Source organism: Denticeps clupeoides, chromosome 12 (genome assembly GCF_900700375.1).
Source record: "Denticeps clupeoides chromosome 12, fDenClu1.1, whole genome shotgun sequence".
In the NCBI taxonomy this organism is placed as follows: domain Eukaryota; kingdom Metazoa; phylum Chordata; class Actinopteri; order Clupeiformes; family Denticipitidae; genus Denticeps; species Denticeps clupeoides.
In genome coordinates, this window is record NC_041718.1 from 3935484 (window position 1) to 3959165 (window position 23682).

At 41.3% G+C, this 23682-nt stretch overlaps 1 protein-coding gene across 2 annotated transcripts; it reads left to right on the plus strand.

The window, feature by feature from the left end:
* Positions 1–750: 750 nt before the first annotated feature.
* camkva (CaM kinase-like vesicle-associated a) lies at positions 751–22371 on the plus strand. 2 transcript variants are annotated; one of them, XM_028999556.1, is made up of 11 exons: positions 751–943; positions 12306–12413; positions 12503–12634; positions 12848–12922; positions 13328–13466; positions 13712–13832; positions 14058–14133; positions 14386–14522; positions 18730–18808; positions 19206–19293; positions 19473–22371. In XM_028999556.1, the coding sequence occupies exons 2-11, from the start codon at positions 12319–12321 to the stop codon at positions 19749–19751; spliced, it is 1221 nt and encodes a 406-aa protein (XP_028855389.1). In that variant the 5' UTR covers positions 751–943; positions 12306–12318; the 3' UTR covers positions 19752–22371. The 2 variants fall into 2 exon arrangements, with proteins under 2 accessions (XP_028855389.1, XP_028855390.1); XM_028999557.1 differs by lacking the exon at positions 751–943 and adding an exon at positions 4244–4374.
* Positions 22372–23682: the final 1311 nt, after the last annotated feature.

Sequence of the window (23682 nt, forward strand, 5' to 3'; positions counted from 1 at the left end):
TTCATGACCAGCCTCTCGTAGCACTTCATCATAATGGGTGTAAGTCAAACAGGACAGTAGTCATTGAGACACAATACTGAAGACTTCTTCAGCATGGGCACGATGGTGGTGGCCTTGAGACATGTAGGAACAACAGCAGCCCAGCAGCCATTCGTGAGTTAACTTTGTGAAGAGTTTTCCTCTCGTCCGACACAGCACCTGATCAGTGGAAGAAGGGTTAGATTTCCTCACAGTCACAACATTCTGTTTGTTGAGAAGTCATTCACTGCATCTGGTAGGGAGGGGTCACTGTCACAGGTAGAGTAACGAATAATATTTCCAAAGTAATCTTCCCAACACTGATAAGCGAACGCTCCTTATGCACTACGTCTCTTATGTCGTCGCAAAGGATTTTTAAAAAGTTACCAAGTCGGTTGGTATTCTATACGTTTCACCAAAGGTTTATGGGAATATTGAATAGTTCTACTGGATAACAATGGGTGTTCTGTTATATATGTTTTATGTGATAAATTCTAAAAAATAAAGTTGCTCAAACAATACAAAACCTCGGGCAGAAGCCCGAAAACTGTCAATGACGCACACGCAAAGAGAGAGAGAGAGAGAGAGGGAGAGAGAGAGAGAGAGAGAGGGATAGAAAGATAGAGAGAAAGAGATAGATGGAGACATAGAGAGAGACAGAGATAGAGAAAGAGAGACATATATATATATATATATATATATATATAGAGAGAGAGAGAGAGAGAGAGTGAGAGACACAGAGAGAGAGAGAGAGCGATAGAGAGAGAGAGAGAGACAGAGAGGGAGAGAGAGAGTCGCTCTTTTCGTCACACCGCGGTCCACGCCATCGTGTCGCCGTGCGCGCTGTGTGGGAATACTCTCTCCTCTCGCCCCGCACCACAAACTTCCCAAATTCTCCGTTCGACGCTGGACTCTTTTCTGGTCGGTAAGTTTCGGATTGCGCGCGGCGTGTTTCCGAATTAAAAAAAAAAGAGACGCGTCTAGGTTTCTGGAGATTATTGATTATCGATTTGATTATTGATTTCTGACGAAAAAAAAAACATGGTGCAGGCCGCAAACTTCTGAACTTCACCGGGTACCTTTAAAAGGAATGTGCGCAGACGCCAAGCGCAGATCCCGGTTCGACCGAAACGCTGAATTCAAACGCCGGCGTCGGCTTGGATGGAGAGGTGGAGACCTCCTTCATCTTCTCTCTCTTCAGCACATTGTGGGGCAGTGGTGGCCTAGCGGTTAAGGAAGCGGCCCCGTAATCAGAAGGTTGCCGGTTCGAATCCCGATCTGCCAAGGTGCCACTGAGGTGCCACTGAGCAAAGCACCGTCCCCACACACTGCTCCCCGGGCGCCGGTCATGGCTGCCCACTGCTCACTCAGGGTGATGGGTTAAATGCAGAGGACAAATTTCACTGTGTGCACTGTGTGCTGTGCTGCTGTGTATCACGTGTGACAATCACTTCACTTTTCCATACTGGTGAGGTGGAGACCTCCTTCATCTTCTCTCTCTTCAGCACGTTCCATACTGTTGAGGTGGAGACCTCCTTCATCTTCTCTCTCTTTAGCATGTTCCATACTGGTGAGGTGGAGACCTCCTTCATCTTCTCTCTCTTCAGCACGTTCCATACTGGTGAGGTGGAGACCTCCTTCATCTTCTCTCTCTTCAGCGCATTCCATTCTTCACAGTCATATTAAGAGGGAGGGAGATGACATCAACGTAACTTGCTGATGCTGACTGACCACGTTAAATATGCAGGTGGCCATGGAGCGACTTTAAATACGATCACAGCATGGACATGTGCCTGAGAGAGAGACTCGAGGTCACCGTCATTAACATGCCTGCTGTTGTTAAATTCTTTTTAATTATGCCTGTTAGGTCCTGGTAAATACAGCCCCTGTGCTTTAGACACTATTAATTTTATTACTTTATTAGAATGTAGGGTCGTACAACGCAACGGAGAGTAGATCCCGTACAAAGATTAAAACACGCTCCATTCCTGACGTTCCTTGTCGCGTGACAGGTGTCTTCCTACACTTTCCGAGGGATTTCCACGCCCCTTACAACCTCAGAAAAACCACGACTAATCCCCTGGGAATAAAACAGCGGAGAGAGCAGAGCGCTCGCCAAAGTCAGTAAAGAATATTCCCTGGGCTTCTAATTAATGCCGCCGAAATTCAGGATGTAGCCGTGTTCTGTGAAATGCCTGCCTAAAATATTTGGTGGAGAAGAAGGGCACTCAATATTTTGAGCATAATATTGCTTACTGACATATGGACTTGGCTGTAGTAGAGGGAGTTTTGTTAGAAATTGATCGAAAGCGGTAGATCAGGGTGGCGGAGTGATCTTTTGGTGTTGGTGTCTGTAGGGATTTAGATGTTCATGTTGTATTGAGAAATGCAGGTTAAATGGGCCAAGATGTCATTGGAAAATCATTAAGTCACTGTCTGATCATTTTCTTTTTTCACCCACTTGACCGCCCTAACACACACACACACACACACACACACACACATACATGCATACTCATACACACACCCCACTGCAAAAAAAGCTTCCATTATGCATCCTGAATCTGAGCTGTTTGCTTCTGTTCTAAATTTGATGCATTATAATAGAAGAAACGAGATGAAATGAGTTGACTAGAACAGACACGTCCGACTGTATGCCATGTCATGTGAGAACTTCACGCTGAATGATTTTATTTTTTGGCCACTGTGCTTGAAGTAAGTGTAAATGAATCGAATAAAGTACGAGTCAACTCGAACCAGAACCATGACACAATTTTGGGACAAGACCAGGAGAGCGCTGGACAGATCTAACAGATTTAGAAATATTTTTAAGATGAGATAAGACGATCCTTTATTAGTCCTGTGTTTTTAAAAAGCCATTCATTTTACTTGCTTTAACACTAATGCTTTGCCCTGCTGGCCAATCAGGGTGTCCAACCTACAAACACTATGGGCCCTTATTTTGGTAATCTGTTGTTTGGCAAATTTCTTGGGGCACATTGCTCATTATCTTGCCATGCGCCATTTATTGTGTGCTTTTCAGTGAATTGACCAAGGAAAAAAAATTATCTAAAGAGAGCATTATTATTATAAGAGAGCATACATTATTTGTATTCATTTCTTATATATTAGGGCTGTGGATTGAATGAAAAAAAATTGACTAGGGAGGAGGTTGACAATTGAGACAAATGTTCTGGATATTTTGGTGGATGAAATAAATAGCAGGTTAATAGCAAGTGACTTTCATGTTGACAATAGATGTTCCACTGAGATTTCTGATTATATATATATATAAAAATCACACATAGCCAGATATATGGGTTTGAATTCACCAACCATGTTCCACTGTGGTGTCCTTGCACAAGGTATTTTTTTTTTATTCACACACTGATAGCAGGATTTCATTTTGTTCCAGACAAAAACAACTGCATTAAAATATCTTGAACTAAACTGTTGAAAAGTCATTGTTTCTTTGTTGCCCGGGAAACATTTTTTTCGTCTTAAAAAAGGATGTTTCATTGTGTTTCCATCTTTTTTTTTTGTCCAGTAACCGGGGTGTAACGCTGATATGAGAACCTAGTTACACAACTGACAGATGCACTCGGCCAACAAGCAAGGGTTTAAAACACGGCACATGGGCACATAAATAAACAAGTAAAAACTGGACATACACACACAACCCAACATGGATGTGATGGAGGACAGAACAAGGACAGGACACGGCACAATACAGTCAGGGTCTGGAAAGTGCGAAACGGAGCATCAGGAAATGTCCTGGAATTGTGACAACAATATTTGAATTTCCAGTTTTCTGTAACTTTTTAATACTAAGAATTTGCTAATCGTACATTTTAGTGAACTGTTTTAATGTCAAACATCCTGTAATTGTAATGTCATGTGTGCTGTAATAAGTCATTAAGAAAGGTCTTTTCTTACGTAATTACAACAGATCGACCAGATTGTAGAGTGGCGGTGATGGGAGTTCTGTTTTATTGGACTCAACCAATTGAGTGCTCCTAAATTTGGAGATGTTCTTGTCCTCCAGCTTGCCGTGTACTAAACACAACACTCACAGAGACCAACCCCCCTCCCCTCCCCTTGTATTCCAAAGGAATCACACAGTACTGTACTGATACGTATGTAGGACTCTGTAACCAAGGCAACAAACAACATCAGAGACCGATTGGTCAGATTATGTGTGTGTGTGTGTATGAAAATGATAGAGGGAGAAAAGAGGTAGAGAGTGTGAAGACGAGGGATTTTGAAAGAGACTGTGGGCACTTGTTCCAAATTTCTTAAGACGGCAGGCTGAGGCTTGGTAAGGACAGCTGTGAAATCCAGCGCGGTCTCTAACAGGTAGGATCAGTCGGACTCACCTGCTCAGAACTGCAACTCCCCTGCTCCTTGGTGCCTTGCACAGCTTGCTAGTAGGAAGCTGCTCTGAGCCGGGCTGTGCCTTTTGATCGTAGACATAGACCTAATGTTTTATCCCGCGTCTAATAACCGCGCCGGCTCGTCGCGGGTTGCAGTGGAATTTCCGCCTTTGCCTTCCTCTGCATTATGCTGCAGAGCACATGAGGTGGAAAAGCACGAGTGTGTGTATAAGAAGCAGCAGTCTGTTTTCTTTGCACAACCAAATGCATTCAGAGATTTTACAAATATGTTAAGTGAGTGTTGATGCACACAAAAAAAGTGACTTTATTTCAGAAACGGATGTGCATTAGTGCATCAGACATGGCATTGTGCTTTACATTCTGCATACCTCATTCTAGTCAGATGAAAGCTGCAGAACTAAAAAGTGAAGTGATTGTCATTGTGATACACTGCAGCACAGCACACGGTGCAGACAACAAAATGTGACAGGCGCCCAGGGAGCAGTGTGTGGGGACGGTGCTTTGCTCAGTGGCACCTCAGTGGCACCTTGGCCGACCGGGATTCGAACTGGCAACCTTCTGATTACGGGGCCACTTCCTTACCCGCTAGGCCACCACTGCTGCAATTATCTGTGATATGGTGATGAAAGTTGCTAGAACATGTGTGCAGAGGTCTCATTGTAGATTCTTTTCCGCTGTATCGGCTTTGTTTTTCACCCATATACAGTTCATACAGTACTAAAAGTAAAAAAAATGCTATAAACTAAGAACACTTTCAAAAGTTAAAGAGTTAAAATAGCAAAATGCAGTGAATGAACAGAAGCAAAATCGACCAAATCAGTTTTTGGTGTGGCCACCCTTTGGCTTCAAAGCAGCGTCAGATATTCTACGTATGCGTGACACAGTTTTTGAAGGACCTGACCACAGGCCTTCTGCGGTAGACTTCCTTAATTCCTTTGGTGTCTTCGTGTAATTCCGGACAGACTTGATGACTTTGAGATCAGGCCTCACTGATGAAGTAAAACTATGTTGCATCGTACCATGGTGTGTGCCCTGTGTCTTGGTAGCAGGGTTGGGCTGCTCCCCACCGAGTTTTAAGCCTCCACCTTCACAGCTGTTTCTGGTTCAGTAAGTGACCGAGTTTCAATGTAAGTTTTACGTAAGATTGATGATCATTAGCGCCTGTTTGGTGGCCTGAAAACAATCCCACACAATCTTTGCCTTTGTGCAAGTAATTTCTATTTAGATTTTTTAAGCATTCTTAGTTTACAACATTTTCCGCTGTCACGAGCGGAATGGAAATTCAATATAAACGCGGCAAACAAACACAGAAGTACATAAATAATCCCATCATTACCGTTAATAAAACGATGAATTGTCTTGCATTAATAGCTTGTTGATTTTCTTTAATCATTTCAATTATCGGCAGCAAAATAGTTGCATGTTTAATCGTCCGGTTAACTGTCAGTGATGTAGCCTCCTGTCTCGGACCAGAGTGCCATGATCCGCTCCGGCATCCCTAATCATTCCCTAATCGTGTTAACCTGTGTCTAATGTTCGTTCCTGTTCTCCGTTGGGTCTTTGTTACGCTACCCGTCCACCATGTTGTCGGATGTCACCTCTGTCCTGTTCTTCACCAATTAAAGCCCGGTTTCGTGACGTCGTGCGAACGCGTCCTTCTTCCTCGTCATCTCGTCATCATCTCTGTTCTCCTGCCTCGTCATGCCAGATGGTTGTGACACAAAGTCAGCTTCACTGAATTTTTACTTACATATATAGAGAAGCAGAGTTTAACCATCTGGCAAAACAGCAGCGGGGAGCCGGTGATGCTCTGGCGTCTGAAACAAATGTATTTATTTATTTAGACAGACATCTTGACCCCCCCCTTTCAATGCACAAAGTGTGACACCCACACCTGCCAAAAACCTTTGCACATAACCGTATGTTACATTTATGCATAATTTTTGGTCATTCAAGTCCCCTGTGACCCCTGCAAAACTTTAGAACACACTTTTGGTTTTTAGTTTTAGTATTCTGATTTCTGTGTATAATTAGTCTCATCCTAATGCAACCTTTTAAGTACTTAACCCAGTTTCCTGGGTGTCTTTATCTACAGTCTGCCACTGTCATTGTCACGTCTACGGACTTACGGGGGAAGGAAGCGCAGAGGTTTGACATGCTGGGAAGGGGGTTTTATTATAACAAACAATAAACACAAAGAAACAATGGCGCGGGGGCCGAAAACAATTTAACTTAAATAAAGAACATAAACTAACCCGTAGGCGTGTGGCGACTGCCAGAACTCAAATTACAAACATACACACTGTTGCCAAATGAAGTTCACGAAAATGCCGGAGACCTGGAAGGGGCGGAAACATCCGGCATTTATGCGCCGTCAGGATTGGCCACCGGTGTTGAGCACAGCTGCCGTCAGGAGCTATGGATTTATCACTCGCTGCAGCTCAGCCTCTGGCTTCTGAGTGTAATACAGTTATACTGCCTGACCTGTAGATGGTTCGTTGGCCACGTTTCCTGATTCGGCCTTTTAATTGTTGGAGACTATAATAGCTTTAGGATCAGACAGCAGATAGCTGGCAGATGTAGCTTGTGATAATCATAATTATCTCTTTGATTGCATATCTAGGAATATGTCTAAATGTTGTCAACAGTGTGCGAGTATAACACGAATGCCCAATGAGAGTCTGTGCATTCACTGTCTGGTATAATGGATGGACAGTATGAGCGTATCAGATACCAAATCTGCAAATGAAGTACATTTTGAGAGAAAGCTGAAAAGGCGCGTCAGCAGTATCGGAACCACAACAGCTTGTACAGCTCTGGACATAAACCACTGCACCATGGGCTGAAAGATATTATTATCATGCTGGTTTCGTGGTTAACGATGACCTCCCATTTGCCTGTTGACCTGCTGCCGGTCACATTTTGACGTGCTCTGATTGTGAAACATTGAACATAATGAGGGGTTTCGCAGTGGCGCCGGTTAGCAACGTGAACTCACACTTTCAAGGTTGTGAGTTTGAATCTCGGCTCGGACCTTGAGTGTGTGGAGTTTGCATGCCCTCCCTGTGTTGGTGGCAGTTTGTTGCTCCGGTTCTCTGAATTGTCCATTGGGACAGGATCTTAAAGTAACTGTATCCAAATACACAAACATTTATTGAAAATACAGATATGCAGAGTGTTTTACAACCAATTTAGTCAGATGGGACTTTAGGAATAAAAAAAATGTATCTAGATGCATAAGGAAGAGGTATTTGACATCAGAATATGTTATTGGTTTAACAACTCTCAGCAGATGTGTTGGCTAATGTACCATGAATATGAGCACTCTTAGCGTCTGTTTTATGATTCTTTTTGGACTCCTATCTTATAATGCAACTTTACCATCAGGTTTAAGACTGAAATTGGAGACCTGTGATTCGCAATTTACACCAAATTTCTGAAGTACTGTAATTATTCAGTGCACATCTATTACACTACATAGCCATAACTCAATATGCAACTGTAAATATGTATTTATAAACTTTTTAACAATATAAGGTCTGAGACACTTTAATTTCCATTGCACTGATTTCATTGTAAAGCACAATAATCCACTTTAAAAAGCAAGTAGGGCGCTTTGACTAATTTTATGAGTCGGATTTTCTGCTGAAAATAAATCTGTAAAATGTTTGAGCTAAAATGTAGATAAAACCGTAGATTGCAGACTGCAGCAGGTTTGAAGACATTTTTTTAAAGTGACCCCTGAGCCAGCACTTCAGTGTTGGAACATGAGCATGCTGTGAGGCATAATGGAATTGCGGAACAAAGTGTCACTAAGGGCAGCATCATTGGGAAGCTTCAGTATAATATCTTGATTTCATGTGTTTATCTCAGGGCGTGCAGTGCACATCATCTGTGCAACATAAGGCAGAAAGGCTGAGCTGTTTGATATCAGAATGTTACTTGAGCTGCAGTTATATTTATGAAAATGGCATAACAACTCTCAGCGGCAGATGCGTTGACTAATGTGCTATGACTAAAGGCCTTTTCCCCTCTTTTCTCAACACTTTTATCACCGGGCAGCCTGAGGTACATTGCAGATTTTCAAAGTTGATCTCGAGCACATCACACCTTCTTGCTATTTAGGATACAACATGCAGCGAAATGCTTTTTGCAACACCCAGCCATAAAAAACAAAAGGCTGGTTGTGTGGACACAATAAAAGCAGTTCTAGATAATAAAGTACTGGTGTTTTATGAATGCATGGGGTACTTATGGGAATTACAGTATATGGCGGTGAGTATACCAGATGCTGCAGATGTAAAAATGCAGTTGCATAATTGTACTGAAGGCAGTTACAGGGTCCGGATCATCACCTGCACCGGCATGATCGCCGGATAAAATGCTCGGTTCAGTTGTTCAGTCGTGCTCAGATTGTTGTGGTTTAATGTCCGGACCTTCAGTCTGATTGAGCCTTTATGTGTGAATTTAGTGCAGGAATATTATGATTTACTGCATTTCTAACCAGTCAAAGTTTAAAGGATGGATTATATATTCCAGGCAGATGATCTTTAATGCAACAGTTAGATTGTGCCAAACATAATTTCTTCAAACTGCAGGGCTGCACACAACACAGCCTGAGAGCTGCATTTATGTTATGGATGTAGGGGTGTGCATGACAAGAGTGGGCACAACTGTTACATGAGGCATAATTTGTGGTGGCCTAGCGGTTAAAGAAGCGGCCCCGTAATCAGAAGGTGCCGGTTCGAATCCTGATCCGCCAAGGTGCCACTGAGGTGCCACTGAGCAAAGCACCGTCCCCACACACTGCTCCCCGGGCGCCTGTCATGGCTGCCCACTGCTCACTCAGGGTGATGGGATAAATGCAGAGGACAAATTTCACTGTGTGCACCGTGTGCTGTGCTGCTGTGTATCACATGTGACTATCACTTCACTTTATTATTATTTGTGGACAGATCAAAGAGAAACCAGATATGACGTTTGTCATGATGTAAAGCCTGCTTGATATTATGTTGTCACGTCTGTGTCCCATCACACGTGTCCTCTTGCCGGTTCGGGGTTCCGATTACGGGTCTGTTTCCTTACTCACTGGGCCACCCACTTTATAACCTTTAATTGTTTCCCCGTATTTAGTTGTAGCTGCAGCCCCAGTCTTGCCCTGCTCCTTACTTCAAAGGTTTCAATTTACTGCTGGTTTTGATTTACACTCTGCTCCCTGCATATTTGTTGGTAATATTTTTTGGACTGGTGAACTATATAAATATAATTGCATGAGTACTTGCCTTCCACCTAAAACCAGTACACTATTACAGTATTTGACTGTGATGGTTTTTTTTTTTTTTTTTGTTCTATCCTAATGAATGGTTGACTACTGGATTTTCATCATTTGAGTTGCTGTGAATATAAGAAAATGGAGAAACAAAATAGGTCACGCTAAGCAATTTGAGATGTTTCAAACATTTTTGACTTATGAGAGTGAGTAGTGAAAAAAAAGGAAAATCTTTGAGACCTTGAGGAAGAAGCCAGGATGAATCATAGCTGTATAATGGTTATGTCTGCTCACTTGTCTTTCATTTGAATAAGTCATTTTTTTTTCCTCTAGCGCAGAGCAGCCTTGCAGTTCTTTCACAGACAAAAAGAGTAGATAAAGGTCAACGCTGCGACTCCCCACTGAATGAAAATATAACTCACACTCATTCTTTGTTCGGGAGATTTATTATATCGGCCAAACATCGAATTGGGCCAAAGTATCATTGTTTACAGTCCTTTAGAAGGCTGCTGTTCTGAAGTTCTTTTTTTTTTTTTTTACTGGAACAGTCCACCTATAATGTTCCTTTATTTGACTGGGTTGGTATGACCAACCATGGTTTGGTTTAAACCAAATGATTTGAAGATAAATGATGCTTGAATCAATCAGCTAAATGTGCACCATGGAAAATCCTGAAAATTTAATTAATAATAATAATAATAATAATAATAAAGTGAAGTGATTGTCACATGTGATACACAGCAGCACAGCACACGGTGCACACAGTGAAATTTGTCCTCTGCATTTAACCCATCACCCCGAGTGAGCAGTGGGCAGCCATGACAGGCGCCCGGGGAGCAGTGTGTGGGGACGGTGCTTTGCTCAGTGGCACCTCAGTGGCACATTGGCGGATCGGGATTCGAACCGGCAACCTTCTGATTACGGGGCCGCTTCCTTAACCGCTAGGCCACCACTGCCCCATTGACAGAGAAACACTGAATCATAATATTCCTGTTATCGTTTATAATTTTTTTGCACATCACAGATTATAATGGTGTCAATAGAAGGGACATGTATTCTTCTCACTGGATAATCCTCACAAGTGTGTGCCATGCCATGAGGCAGAAGAACTTGTAATGACACTGTGCCGCAGGAGCCTATTTGGTCTTGCCTGTACCTCACCATATCCCAGTATCAACTATGCCCTTTCATAAACCCCATTCCAAGTCTTGTGGTTACCATGGCTTTTTGGACCTTTCTGTTGGTATGAGTTGTTTCTCCTACCTGACACGTTGACCTCCGTTCAATTTGTGGCACATCGTTTGGCCATTAAGAAGATTCTGTGAAAAGCAGGATCAACCTTTCCCAGCTCTGCACTCCATGATATCCTCAGGGTCCAGTTCAACATCAAAAGGCCATCAACAGTGCAGGACTTTTGCTTTATTATGTTCTGTATACTTCTCAAATCACCATTGTTTTGACCTAGAAATATGGCCTTTGAAATCTCCAGTGCACAACCTTAACCTTCACTCTCCAGAGCTTTGATATAAAGCACAGCTTGGACTCTGCAAGTACCGTGGCTCAGAAGCCCCCAAATCCCCACCTGAAAAGGCACACACAACTGCTGGATGGATACCTTGTTGGATCAGGCGGCATCACACACATTACCACCACTCTTTCTCACACTCACAATAAAACCCTCCAACTCTCCTATAGTATATTAGCCTCCACAGGTGCCAGATGTTTCTCTTATCTTGGGGCAATGGTTGCCAATAAAGCACATCAGAGCAAGATGCCATCCTTGCATGCACTGTCCATGGAAGTTCTTTAAAGATAGGATCAATGCCATGGAGAGGCCATAGAGAGGCCTGAGATGCTCAGACAGGTCGTCAGTCATTGTTCCACATCTCCAATTTTTTTTACTACCGAGGTGACAAAATCTATGAAGTACAATTACAAACTCTTATTGATTCTATTGATCTCTGGAGATGTGCACCTTCCTCTTGTTCATCCTGGAGTCACATAGACTGTCTGTTTGTTGGTCAAACTAGTGCCCTAATGAGGCAGCGGTAGCCTAACAGGTAAGGAAATGGACAATTACAATTATTTCACTTTCACTTGCTCAATCATCCCCAGAAATGCTCTACAATTGCAGGAAAGCCTCAACCACTCAAACTTCCTCAAACTTTATAAACTTTATAAGGTCTCGACATTGGGAACAGATACCAGATACGTTTAACAGACCCACCCACCTTAACTCCTCCCTTTTTAGGCTGGTTTCGAAATCACAGTGAAGGTGAAGTGATTGTCATTGTGAAGTTTGTGGGGTTTGATTCTATAGAGCGGAACTGGGTCCTGCTGGGGCATTTCGTTGGAAATGTCCATTTACAGCTGGAAATGTACTTTGGAACTTAAACAATAACCCATCCACTTGTTCATTGTTGCCAGCTTCCTAATCAATGGCCAATCCAATTCAGAACCAGATTCTATACACATTGTTAAGCCTTGCAGTACGGAGTTTTTGCAGTACGCTTAAATTTTGTTGCGCCCTTGAGTTTGATATAAAGTTCTCACCTACCTCATGGTCAGATCGTGGGTATTTTTTGAGTAGCCCTTCTAATAAGTCGTAATTCTGTGCTCTGCAGGGCAGTAGCAGCCATGCCGTTTGGCTGTTTAACCCTGGGGGAGAAGAAAGATTATAATAACCCCTCGGAGGTGACTGACAAGTATGACCTCGGGCAGGTCGTTAGATCGTGAGTATGCAACCTGGCATGTTGATCATTTTTTGTCTCACTTGTTTGCAGAGAGAGTTTGACATACTGTGTCTGTGTGTTTTTTTCAGAGAGGAGTTCTGTGAGATTTTTCGAGCAAAAGACAAGAACACACTGAAAATGTACACTTGTAAAAAGTTCCACAAGAAAGATGGGAGGAAAGTGCGAAAAGCGGCTAAAAATGAGATCCTCATTTTAAAGATGTAAGTTAGGACAGATAATAAGATGAATACATCTGTAATTTTTCTAGTCTTTTACTATCTTTTCTTGCACATCTTTACTGATGTACTACGCTTAGCAATAAATGAACACTTGATCTGGTCAATTTAGCAATTTAGTTCACATTTTGCTTGGTTTTGTTTCCTCCCTATCTCAATGTTCCTGATGCACACACACACACACACACACACACCCAGGGTAAAGCATCCTAACATCCTGCAGCTGGTTGATGTTTTTGAGACTAGAAAGGAGTACTTCCTCTTCCTCGAACTGTGAGTAGCAACTGAATTTCATAATTGTTCATCTTTGAATGAGGTGGGGTTCTGACAGAAAATTATTTTTAGTCTGATCTATATACACCCACTAGATTTTGTTGGATTAACATATTTTTCTCTATTTAACTGAATTATTTTTAATTATTTAAATATGTACTGGCTGTGATGAAGATTCCAACTCATATGGAGCCTTTGCTGCATATTATACATCTTTGGCCTGAGTTTAGGATTATACAAATTAAGAAAATGCATGATGCTAGTGTTTAAATGTCTAATCCTATTTTTTAAGGATGTGATGATCTGATGAAATGACTGAAAACATTTATATTAGTTCAACAAAACCACTTGCACTTTCTTTAAATGAAACTGCCTTGTATTGTGTGGACCTGTTCTTCCTCACAGAGCCACAGGAAGGGAGGTGTTCGATTGGATCTTGGACCAAGGATACTACTCAGAAAAAGACACCAGCAATGTCATAAGACAAGTCCTGGAGGCTGTTGCCTATCTCCACTCGCTGCGCATCGTCCACAGAAACCTGAAGGTACCCAGTGATATACTCCCATCTGGTGGATGGTGGTAGGACTGCACAGTAAATTAGTTCAATAAATATATTCTTTAGGGCCGGAGTTCAGTTAGAGCTGGCTTACTGTGTTTTGACTTCAGTGTTTCAAGGAAGTTCTCTTCTATTCAGAAGGACTGGCTCGTGCAGTTTTCAAAGCAGTTCAATTCTCTGCTCAGAGTGATGAAAGTGGCAGTAAACTTAATTCCTATCTTTTGATCATTTAGTTGGAGAACCTTGTGTACTACAATCGGTTGAAGCACTCAAAAATTGTAATTAGCGACTTTCATCTGGCCAAGCTAGAGAACGGACTCATCAAAGAGCCCTGCGGGACACCAGAGTATCTTGGTGAGTGGAGCAAACATGGAGTATGAAAATACTCCAAAAATAACTCTTAGAGGTTAAATTTAGAACTATATTGCAGATTCTTAAGCCCCTTATTTAAATTTTCATATTTATGTCTGTTGTATTGAAGTGCTTTTTATTTTTTTTTTTATTAATCAAATTAATACTATGATATAAAAAAAATAAAATTCTGAAATTTTTCATTTCTAATTTGTTTTTCATCTCTAGCTCCTGAAGTTGTTGGAAGACAGAGGTACGGAAGGCCTGTGGACTGCTGGGCTATTGGAGTTGTCATGTACATCCTGTAAGTACATGTAGATCCCTGCCCTCATACGCCATCATTGTGTACTTCATCTGTGGATCATTTCCTGTGTGACGTCCCATCATTCCACATTCACGCTTACCATGTTGAGCATCAGGAAATCATTTTCTTGACCTGTGAGTCAGTCATGTGAGTACCTTGGAGTGCTAATCTATCTTTTATTTACAGTATTTGGATCATATATAGGGACTTGCGATTGTGGATGTGCTGAGCGCTTTGCATTTTGTTGGGCAGGCTGTCGGGAAACCCTCCATTTTATGATGATGCAGATGATGATGACTATGATAACCACGACAAGAACCTTTTTCGGAAGATTCTAGCAGGAGACTATGAGTTTGATTCACCTTACTGGGATGAGATCTCAGATTCAGGTACTGAGCCTGATTTTTGTGGTGCTATTAAAGGGGTAATACATTTTTGCCTGATGTTACAAATGTGAACATACCGTACCAAAAATCTAGATAGATTATCTTACATTTACGGCATTTATCAGACGCCCTTATACAGAGCGACTTACAATCAGTAGTTACAGGGACAGTCCCCCCCTGGAGACACTCAGGGTTAAGTGTCTTGCTCAGGGACACAATGGTAGTGAGCGGAATTTGAACCTGGGTGAGCTAGTCAATGGGCTGTGTCTTAAATATCTGATAAATATGTGATATTTCAATTTAATCAATGCAGAGGCAGTCAAATCTGGCAAGTGTATTAGTAGGCACCACAAGTCAGTCACTTTTGAATGAACTGATGGCCTTCACTGCAATTTTTTTTATTATTCAAATATATCCTCTGTAAAACCTGGACATATAAATGTATCTCTAACTATATAAATGGATTTGTGGTTGAGGGGAAACAACATCTAAGTAAAGCTAATAAGAACACAGATTAAACAAATAACAACATTTGGCATCCACCGACTGTGCAAAGATGAGAGAGGTCTGTCATTTTCATCATAGGTATACTTCAACTGCGAACATTACAGAGGTCAAACGTTTCCTGTAGGTCTTCACCAGGTTTGCACCCACTGTAGCTGGTGGCCCATAATTCCATGCAGATGTTCTAAAGAGCTGTGATGCTTTGGGGCTGTCGGGATTGGCTAGGCTACTCCAGAACCTTGAAATGCGATTTACATAGCCGCTCCTTTGTTGCCCGGGTGGTGTGTTTGGATCATTGTCATGCTGGAAGATCCAACCATTTACATTTACAGCATTTATCAGACGCCCTTATCCAGAGCGACTTACAGTCAGTAGTTACAGGGACAGTCCCCCTGGAGCAACTTAAGGTTAAGTGTCTTGCTCAGGGACACAATGGTAGTAAGTGGGATTTGAACCTGGGTCTTCTGGTTCATAGGCGAGTGTGTTACCCACTAGGCTACAACCACATTTCATCTTTAATGCTCTACCTGATGGAAAGAGTTTTTTGACCAAAATCTCATGATACATGAGCCTGTTCATCCTTTCCTTAATATGGACCAGGTGTCCTGTCCCTTTTGCAGAAAAGCAGCCCCACAGCATCATATTTCCTCCCCATGCTTCACAGTGGGTATGGTGTTCTTGGGATGAAACTCTGCATTCTTCCCCCTTCAAACATTCTTCAAAGTTCGGTTTTAGTTTCATCTGACCCCATTACAATTCTCCCAATCCTCCTCTGGATCATCCAGATGGTTTCTGGAAAACTTAAGATGGCCCCCGACATGTGGTGTCTTAAGAAGAAGGACCTTTTGAGCACTGCAGGATTTGTATCCATGACGACGTAGTGTGTTACTATCAGACGGCATGACCTAGGGTGCAATTGCAGGGGCGGAGCTGTCTGTCGGGAGCCTATGGTTTGTGTGGCTGCCAGAGCGGTGGTGCTTGGTGGGGCTTAACACCGTGTGTTACCTCTGAGTGGTCAGGCTGGAGAGTAGTCAGGCCGAAAGGGGTCAAACACAAACAGGTAAGGAATATCCAGACTTTAAGGTCGGGGTCAACAGAGATCAACAACACAAGTATCAAATCCAGGAAAGCCTTACAACTATGTAACATGAACCAACAAAGAGTTCACATTGTTGTTTACATCTCCTTTTATGCCAGTCTCTGTCTTTGTGGTCTTCTCATGGCCTGATGGGTCCGTGGGGGTCCTCCCCCTGGTGGTCCGGTAGTAGCAGCCCTGACAGTTACTAATAGTAACTTTTGTTGCTGTGGTCCCAGCTCTCTTCAGGTCATTGACCAGTTCCCCTCATGTAGTTCTGGGCTGTTTCCTCACTGTTCTCAAGATCATTTGTACCCCACGAGGTTAGATCTTGCACGAGCCCCAGGTCGATGGATATTGTCAGTGATTCCATTTTCTAATAATTGCTCCAATGGTTGATCTCTTCTGACTAAGTTGATTGTCTATTGTAGATTGGCTTGTCCCAGTCTTGTGCAGGTGTACAATCTTGTCCCTGGTGTTCTTAAACAACTGTCTGGTCTGGAGGTTGGAGTCTGACTGTTTGAAGGTGTGGACAGGTGTCTGCACCATTTTACAAATAAATTCTTTAAAAATTCTACAGTGTGATTCCCTGGATTTTTTATTACATTGTCTCTCACAGTTGAAGTGTATCTATGATGAAAATTACAGAACTCTTTCATATTTTTAAGTGGGACAACTTGCACAATTTTTTTGCCCTAAATAGCATATTTTAACAAATAAAACAGTTTCCAAAGTGCTGAATAAAAAGACAAAAACCAGAGTAAAATGCGTCATACTTGGAAAACATTAAAACTAAATAAATACAATTAAAAATGAACTAAAAGTATGAACATAAACAAAAATAATAAAAAAAAACCATAACCACAACTCACTGCATGTTAGAAGCCAAAGAATAAAAGTAGGTCTTAAGATGAGGCTTAAAACACTCCACAATGGGGAATGTTCGAAAGTGGATTTAAGTCTTGTCTTAGGCACCACATGCTGAAGCTGGCCCTCTGTCATGGCTGGGTGCAGCTGGGGCCACAGCCTGCGCCGCTCAGCTTGACAGCAGGGCTCTGATCATTGACATGTGCTGCTGGTTAGGGCCCTGTTATGAGGAACTGTTTGGCAGTAGACTGACGCTGCTGCATTGAGGTGGCACCCGGGGGAACAGTGTGTGGGGACGGTTCTTTACTCAGTGGCACCTCAGTGGCACCTTGGCGGATCGGGATTCGAACTGGCAACCTTCTGATTACGGGGCCGCTTCCTTAACTGCTAGGCAACCACTGTCCTGTCCTTCTCCCGTCACCCTCAGTCCTCAAGGCACCCTGGGGGTGTATATATTTGGATGAGGTCTATGATGTACTGAGGTGCCAGTTCATTCAAAGCTTTAAAAATAAAAAATAAAATCTTAAAATCAATTCTAAAACGAACTGGGAGCCAGTGCCAAGAAACTAAAATCACGCTTTTTGCTCCCAGTTAAAAGACGCACTGCAAGGTTTTGAACTAACTGTCAGTGGGAAAGTGAAGAGTGAATAATTCCCAAATAAAGTGCATTACAGTAGTCTAGCCGCGAAAGTAGAAAAGCATGAACAACCTGTTCAAAAGTTTTCAAAGAGGAAAACAAGGTTTATTTTGGCTAAAAGCATAAGATTATAAAAGCTAGACTTAACAGCATTTACTTGCAAGTCAAATTTAAACTCGCTGTCCATGGTGATTCCAAGGTTCATGACCAAGGGCTTGAGGAGATTATCAAAAGCACCTAAATCTCTGGTCCCAAACACAATCACCTCAGTTTGTGTCAGGGGGCTGGATGAATGTTTCTTGAGTGGAAGGTAAATCTGATGGTCATCTACATAGGGATGATATTGTATGCTGTGCTTCTTAAAGATAAGGCTGAGAGATAGGAGGTAGAATGCAAAAGGAACTGGTGCCAGAATGGATCCCTGGTGGCCCCCCAGCCTCACAGAGCATGACCTCCCCCCCAAATTAGGACCTAAACCATTCCAGAACTGTCCGCCTGACACCCACACAGTTTTCCTAGCGGTTTAAAAGAGTTGCGTGGCCCACTGTGTGAAATGCAGCAGTCAAGTCAAGAAGCACTAAAATGGCTGAATCGCCAGAATCTGCTACTAAAAACAGAAGTGCAGACTCAGTGCTGTGGAAAGCATTATAGTCTGATTTGAAGATATCAAAAATTGACTGTGCTTCTTAAAAGAACTGTGGCTGCTCTAGAACAGTTTTTTCCACAGTTTTTGGCACTAGTGGAAACTTGGAGATAGGCCTGATTTGTGCCTTTTTTTTCAAATAAGGTTCAATTACAGCCTCTTTGCAAAAAAAGGCACCACACCAGTGGTAAGGCTACTGTTTATAATTTCCTGAACAGTAGGGCACATTGTTGTCCACATTAAAAAAGTGTGGGGGGACAAGGTCAGTTGGACAGAACGAAAGTTTAAATTTACTGACCATATCTGAAAGATCTTCAAAAAATACTCGCTCAAACTTGCTAAAAGTAAAGGAGCAGACGGTATCAGGGAATGGATTGGATGGGGGAATAACAATGTTAAACCTAATCTTGGCAACTTTTCAGAAAATGATCTAGGACATGATTTAAAGATTCTGTTTGTTTTTCTAAATGCATTTATTTTGCAGCTAAAAATCTGGTGGCCTGTCTGATGGAGGTAGACCAAGACCAAAGGCTGACTGCACAGGAAGCTATAAACCATGAATGGTAAAAAAATGCTTGTGCCTGGTGTAAACCTTTAATCCACAAATGTCATGCTGATACCACCATAATTCAGGGTATTTGAAATGTCCCGATGGTTGAAACATTAAATAAATTTTTTGACATGAAGCAAAGTAAAACACCATGTAATTCAGGCAATGGTTCACATCAAACATGTTTATATTGGCTCAATGTGTGACATTTAATGGCATGCAAAGCAGCTCTGTTTATAAGTAAACTACGGTTAAAATGACAAAGTGCCCTGTAGATAGTACAAAACAGCAGTGAATGGCATTCACATTTGATTTAATCATTTGTTCCTTATTTATTTACTTTGCTGATTTATTTTGTTCTGAATCCCTCCCTACCGTGTACAGCATTTTTTTTTATTATTTATGAACAGGATATCTGGAAATGCTGCATCTGACAAGAATATAAAGGACGGTGTGTGTGCACAGATTGAAAAGAACTTTGCCAAAGCTAAATGGAAGGTGGGTTGTCATGATTAAAATGAAATAAAAAAAAAATTTAATAGTGCAAAGGAAATTAAGTGCTTACAAGTACACGAGTATACTGCTAGCCTCTGTTTGCATCTGATGTGTGTGTGTTTTTTTGCCCAGAATATACATAACTACTACTTACCACCATTTCATGTGAACTTCTTTTCTAGAAAGCTGTACGAGTTACGACTCTCATGAAAAGACTCCGTGCTCCAGATCAGAGTGATTCTGGGGCTTCTAGTCCTGCTACCGGAACCTCTGCTGACCCTATCACCCCCAGCAACACCCCTCTTCTCCTGGCTGTGACCACCGAAGGCCCAAACTCAAGCACACAGGTTCCCAACCCTCAGCCAGATCACCAGACATCCTCTACAACGGTTACCATGGAGACTGGGGTCCCCTCACGATGTAACGGTGACCTGCCATCAAACCCTGCAAGTGGAGTCTAGGCAAAAGAGGGCAAGCACACACACATACACACACACACACACACACACACACACAAACATACGTCACAGAGGTTTTGCTGGAATTAGAGTAAAGCTGTGGTGCCATTAAACTCTGAACCTACTAAAACTTTATTTCAGGAGTCTGATTTATGTATATTAAATTGAGACACTGGTGATATTGAGTTCACAACATGCTCTGTCAATTAATACAATTATACATCAATTACAGTATAAACAGTTTGTATTTAAACAGGGATTTCAAATTATAGGATGCAGTTAAGTCACAATTTCCATAAAGCAGTTGTCTGGCCCCTATACAAATGCAAAATGGGTTTAAACCTTAACAGTCTTTCTCATTTGTACCATAGAGTTTTCACCTATATCTTGTGGTGCATGTTGGTAATTACCTGAAGTAATTAAAACACACAGTAGACTAAATGGCATATTTAATTCAAATACTTTTAAATAAGGTAGAGATAAATGCATGGAAGGGGCTGCACATTACAAATGTGTGCTCCAGTGTCCTGTATATTCAATTCCAACTTCAAAGCGCCAGTTTCAACCTAAAAACAAATGAAGAAATGGCATTTTGCACATGTCATTTCATAGGATGTCCATTAACTAAAAAGAACCCCAGACCTAAGTTAATGATGATAATAATAGCATTTATAGACATCCAAAAGCACATGAAATGTTGCCTGAAATGTATTCACATGTTCCAGTCTTGAGTTCCCAGCCCCATTTGCTTCACACCCAACATAACACTGTGTAGATGGGTGAAGAGAGTGACTGATCTGAGTGGCCATCTGAAACCGAATCTGAATTTGGGAACATATTTGATCTGAAGGGTATTTAACTCCAGCATAAGCCAACACATCATTATTAACCTGACATGTTTTATGACATACTTTGTATTTATGTATTTTACATACTTTGTATACAAATACAAAGTATAGATACTTATTTGACCCCTGAAAAGCTTTCCGTGTGGTGAGAGTAAAAAAAAAACACAATCCAAGCAATGTAACACACTCTGACAACACACTGACATACACAGGATTTGAAATTCATAGAGCAATGACCGCATCTGTTGTGTCCTGGTTTTTGAGTGTTTTGTTGTGTGGTTTTCGCTTGCGTCAAGTGGTTAGGACAACCGCGTTACATCCTGAGACACAAGAGCATCATTGACATTCGCCAACAGCAAGCACTAAATGCACATTTTTATTCACAGCTGCACTTCTGCTGTATGATGTCTGTAATAATTTTGTAGGGACTTGTGTATGGTACATGTGCTTATGACAGCACTTATGAAACACTTATAATTAAAAAAAAAAAAAGTAGTTACCCTTTAAAGGAATGTCGCCATTTACCATTTTTTTTCAGCACAAATCTGTTTATGGGTAGCATTCATTTTGCTTTCTGTGTGGAAGCTTAAGTCCATCTTCATTCATTTCAAATATTTTCAAATATTCTATACCTTTCAGGAATATGTTTTTTTTTATATCATGCGATTTAATATCACATTAACACATTTGTGTTGTTTACTCAAGATTTCAGATGACGAGGCAGAGCTTTCGCCTGCGCGGAGCAGTGTGTGAGTGTACTGGTAGGAAATCTGACTTTGTATGGATATGTACTCTACCATCCCCTCAGTGTAGCAAATCGAGATAAACATTCCGGCAGCCTTTTTCTGATGCCTGTACAGATGTCTGCAACCCTCATCTATTTTCTGTAGTTCTACCGTATTCCCTTCTGCCTGTGGAAGCAGTAAGACCGTAATCCTATTGAACCCCCCCCCCCCTCGAATGACTCCTGAGCTGACAACTTGAATCGCTGGGGGGGTGGGTGGTTTTGGGGACACGGTTGCTTCTGAAAATTGTTTGTTTGAACACTCTTCTGCGTAAGAACTAGAGAACTAAAGGAATTATTTGTGTCGAAATGTGTATTGGTTCTAGCTCATCTTGGTGACCATCTTTCTCTTTATTGATTTGATGGTGGTTGCTGACATTGATGTATTTTATTGAGCACTTTGCATAGTAAATGTCGTTCCTGCTGTCTGCTATATTGTGCCAAACATGACTCATTTTAACGGGTTGGTATTTTTCTTAATGTGCAGTATGAATTAAGCAATATCTCTGTTGCTAAGATACTGTGACATACGTTAATTTACGGTGACCTCACAATAGATTTTTTTTTACAGCCAGTGTTATGGTAGACAGTGATGTTCAGAAGAATTGATGTGTCTCAGAAGTTTCTTTCAGATTCTAAAAATAACTACCAGTTCATGTAGCTATTTGTTGATCTAGCAAAATGAAGCGTCATTGATTTTTACATTGATTTGTGTTTCTGTTTCATGAACTGTTTATGTTTGTGTTTAAACTCCAGAGGGAAAAATATATGATTATCTTAACAGGGTTATATTACAGCGCTTTCTGTAGTTTAGCTACTTAGTAATAAAGTGTTTATGAATCGATGCTTTAATCACTGCAATTTTGTGAATACATTTTCAATTGCACTGATCAATCTTTTCAGCTGTTTTGAAGATGTGTATGTGTCCATGTCTCTTGTTTGGTTTTCTCTGTATTTCTTGTTTGAAATAAAGAATAATGCGTAATGTGTATTCCGAATGTCGAAACGGATTCATGATTTATTCATTTGTGATTGATTCATGTTGTTGTTATGCAGAAAAGCATTTGCAGTGATCATAACACAAAATGAACTAAACCAAGGGCGGCGCCACTACCTGAGATGATGCTCTCAACTAAAGGATGCATTTTTCAGGAACAATCCCACCACCATCTGTATAAAAAAGATCTAAATACATTAAAAAAGGCAAGAACTACAGATATATTAAATCAGCTCTGATTCATATGAATTCGTCCATCATAAGGACCAAATCCTCAGGCCAGATTTATTGATAGAAATGACCTTTTTACGGTTTCAACCTTAGTGATTGATGCTGAAGTTGGGTTTTGAGACTGGAGGATTGGGGCTCTGGGCTTTTCCCTAATGTTTTTGCACAGATTATTATTATTAGTATCCTTCTTGCAGAGTTTGCCATTTTTAAGTTCTTCCTATGCACAAAATCTCATTTTTATTGCCCACACACAACTATTCATGAAGCTGAGAAAGGTTTCGACCGGATGTGGTCAGGGGGCTCAAGAGTGCCACCTAACATTTTACCCCTTCTGGTGCACACACACACTTTCACATATCGGCATCTAAATTAATAAACATGTCTATCTCATTTAGACAAACTTATGATTCACACAACAGTGATAACAGTGAGATGATCTGGATTGTTAAATGTTCTCATACAAAGTAATTTGAAACAAAGATCCTAGACCCTTTGTCTGATTCACTCCAAATTCGGCTTGAACATAGAACAGCTTCACCATGCTAAACTTTTTTTGATATCTTGAACAGTCTTCAAAAAAAAAATTATATACATTTATATAAATTATATAAGTATAAATTATACTAAACATTGAGTAAGCAAGATGAAACTTCACAGAATTTTTTTTGTCTCACACATGATCATATCCATTGATGAATTTTGTCACCTTGGTATAGTGGCACCAACTGGCAAGAAAAAATACAGTACTTTGCACTTTCTATGTTCGCGCTCGTGCAAATTATCATGAAATTTGGTCAGTATGTTGTGAACATGTTCCTTATGAAGTTTATATGAGGAATTTTGATATATGGCATGGAATTTTAAATCCGGTCTCTTTTGAGGTTTGGTGATAAAGATGGTAGGCCGGATGTGCCCCCTAATATAGGGGATGTTAACAGACCAGCATTCAGGCCTGGAGAACATACCCTAAGAGACCGAGAGTTCCCAGAGCAGCACGATGGACCAGTATGTTTTAGAGGTATGGAGGGTGAGTGGCGTAAGCACAGTATGAGGGACAGGGACTCTTTCACGGGT

Excerpts from the sequence above, each read along its gene's own strand:
- camkva (XM_028999556.1), top strand. The coding sequence starts at position 12,319 with ATGCCGTTTGGCTGTTTAACCCTGGGGGAGAAGAAAGATTATAATAAC. Across the intron at positions 12,923-13,327 it reads TACTTCCTCTTCCTCGAACT|AGCCACAGGAAGGGAGGTGT; the intron begins GTGAGTAGCAAC and ends TCTTCCTCACAG. Across the intron at positions 13,833-14,057 it reads CGGGACACCAGAGTATCTTG|CTCCTGAAGTTGTTGGAAGA; the intron begins GTGAGTGGAGCA and ends TTTCATCTCTAG.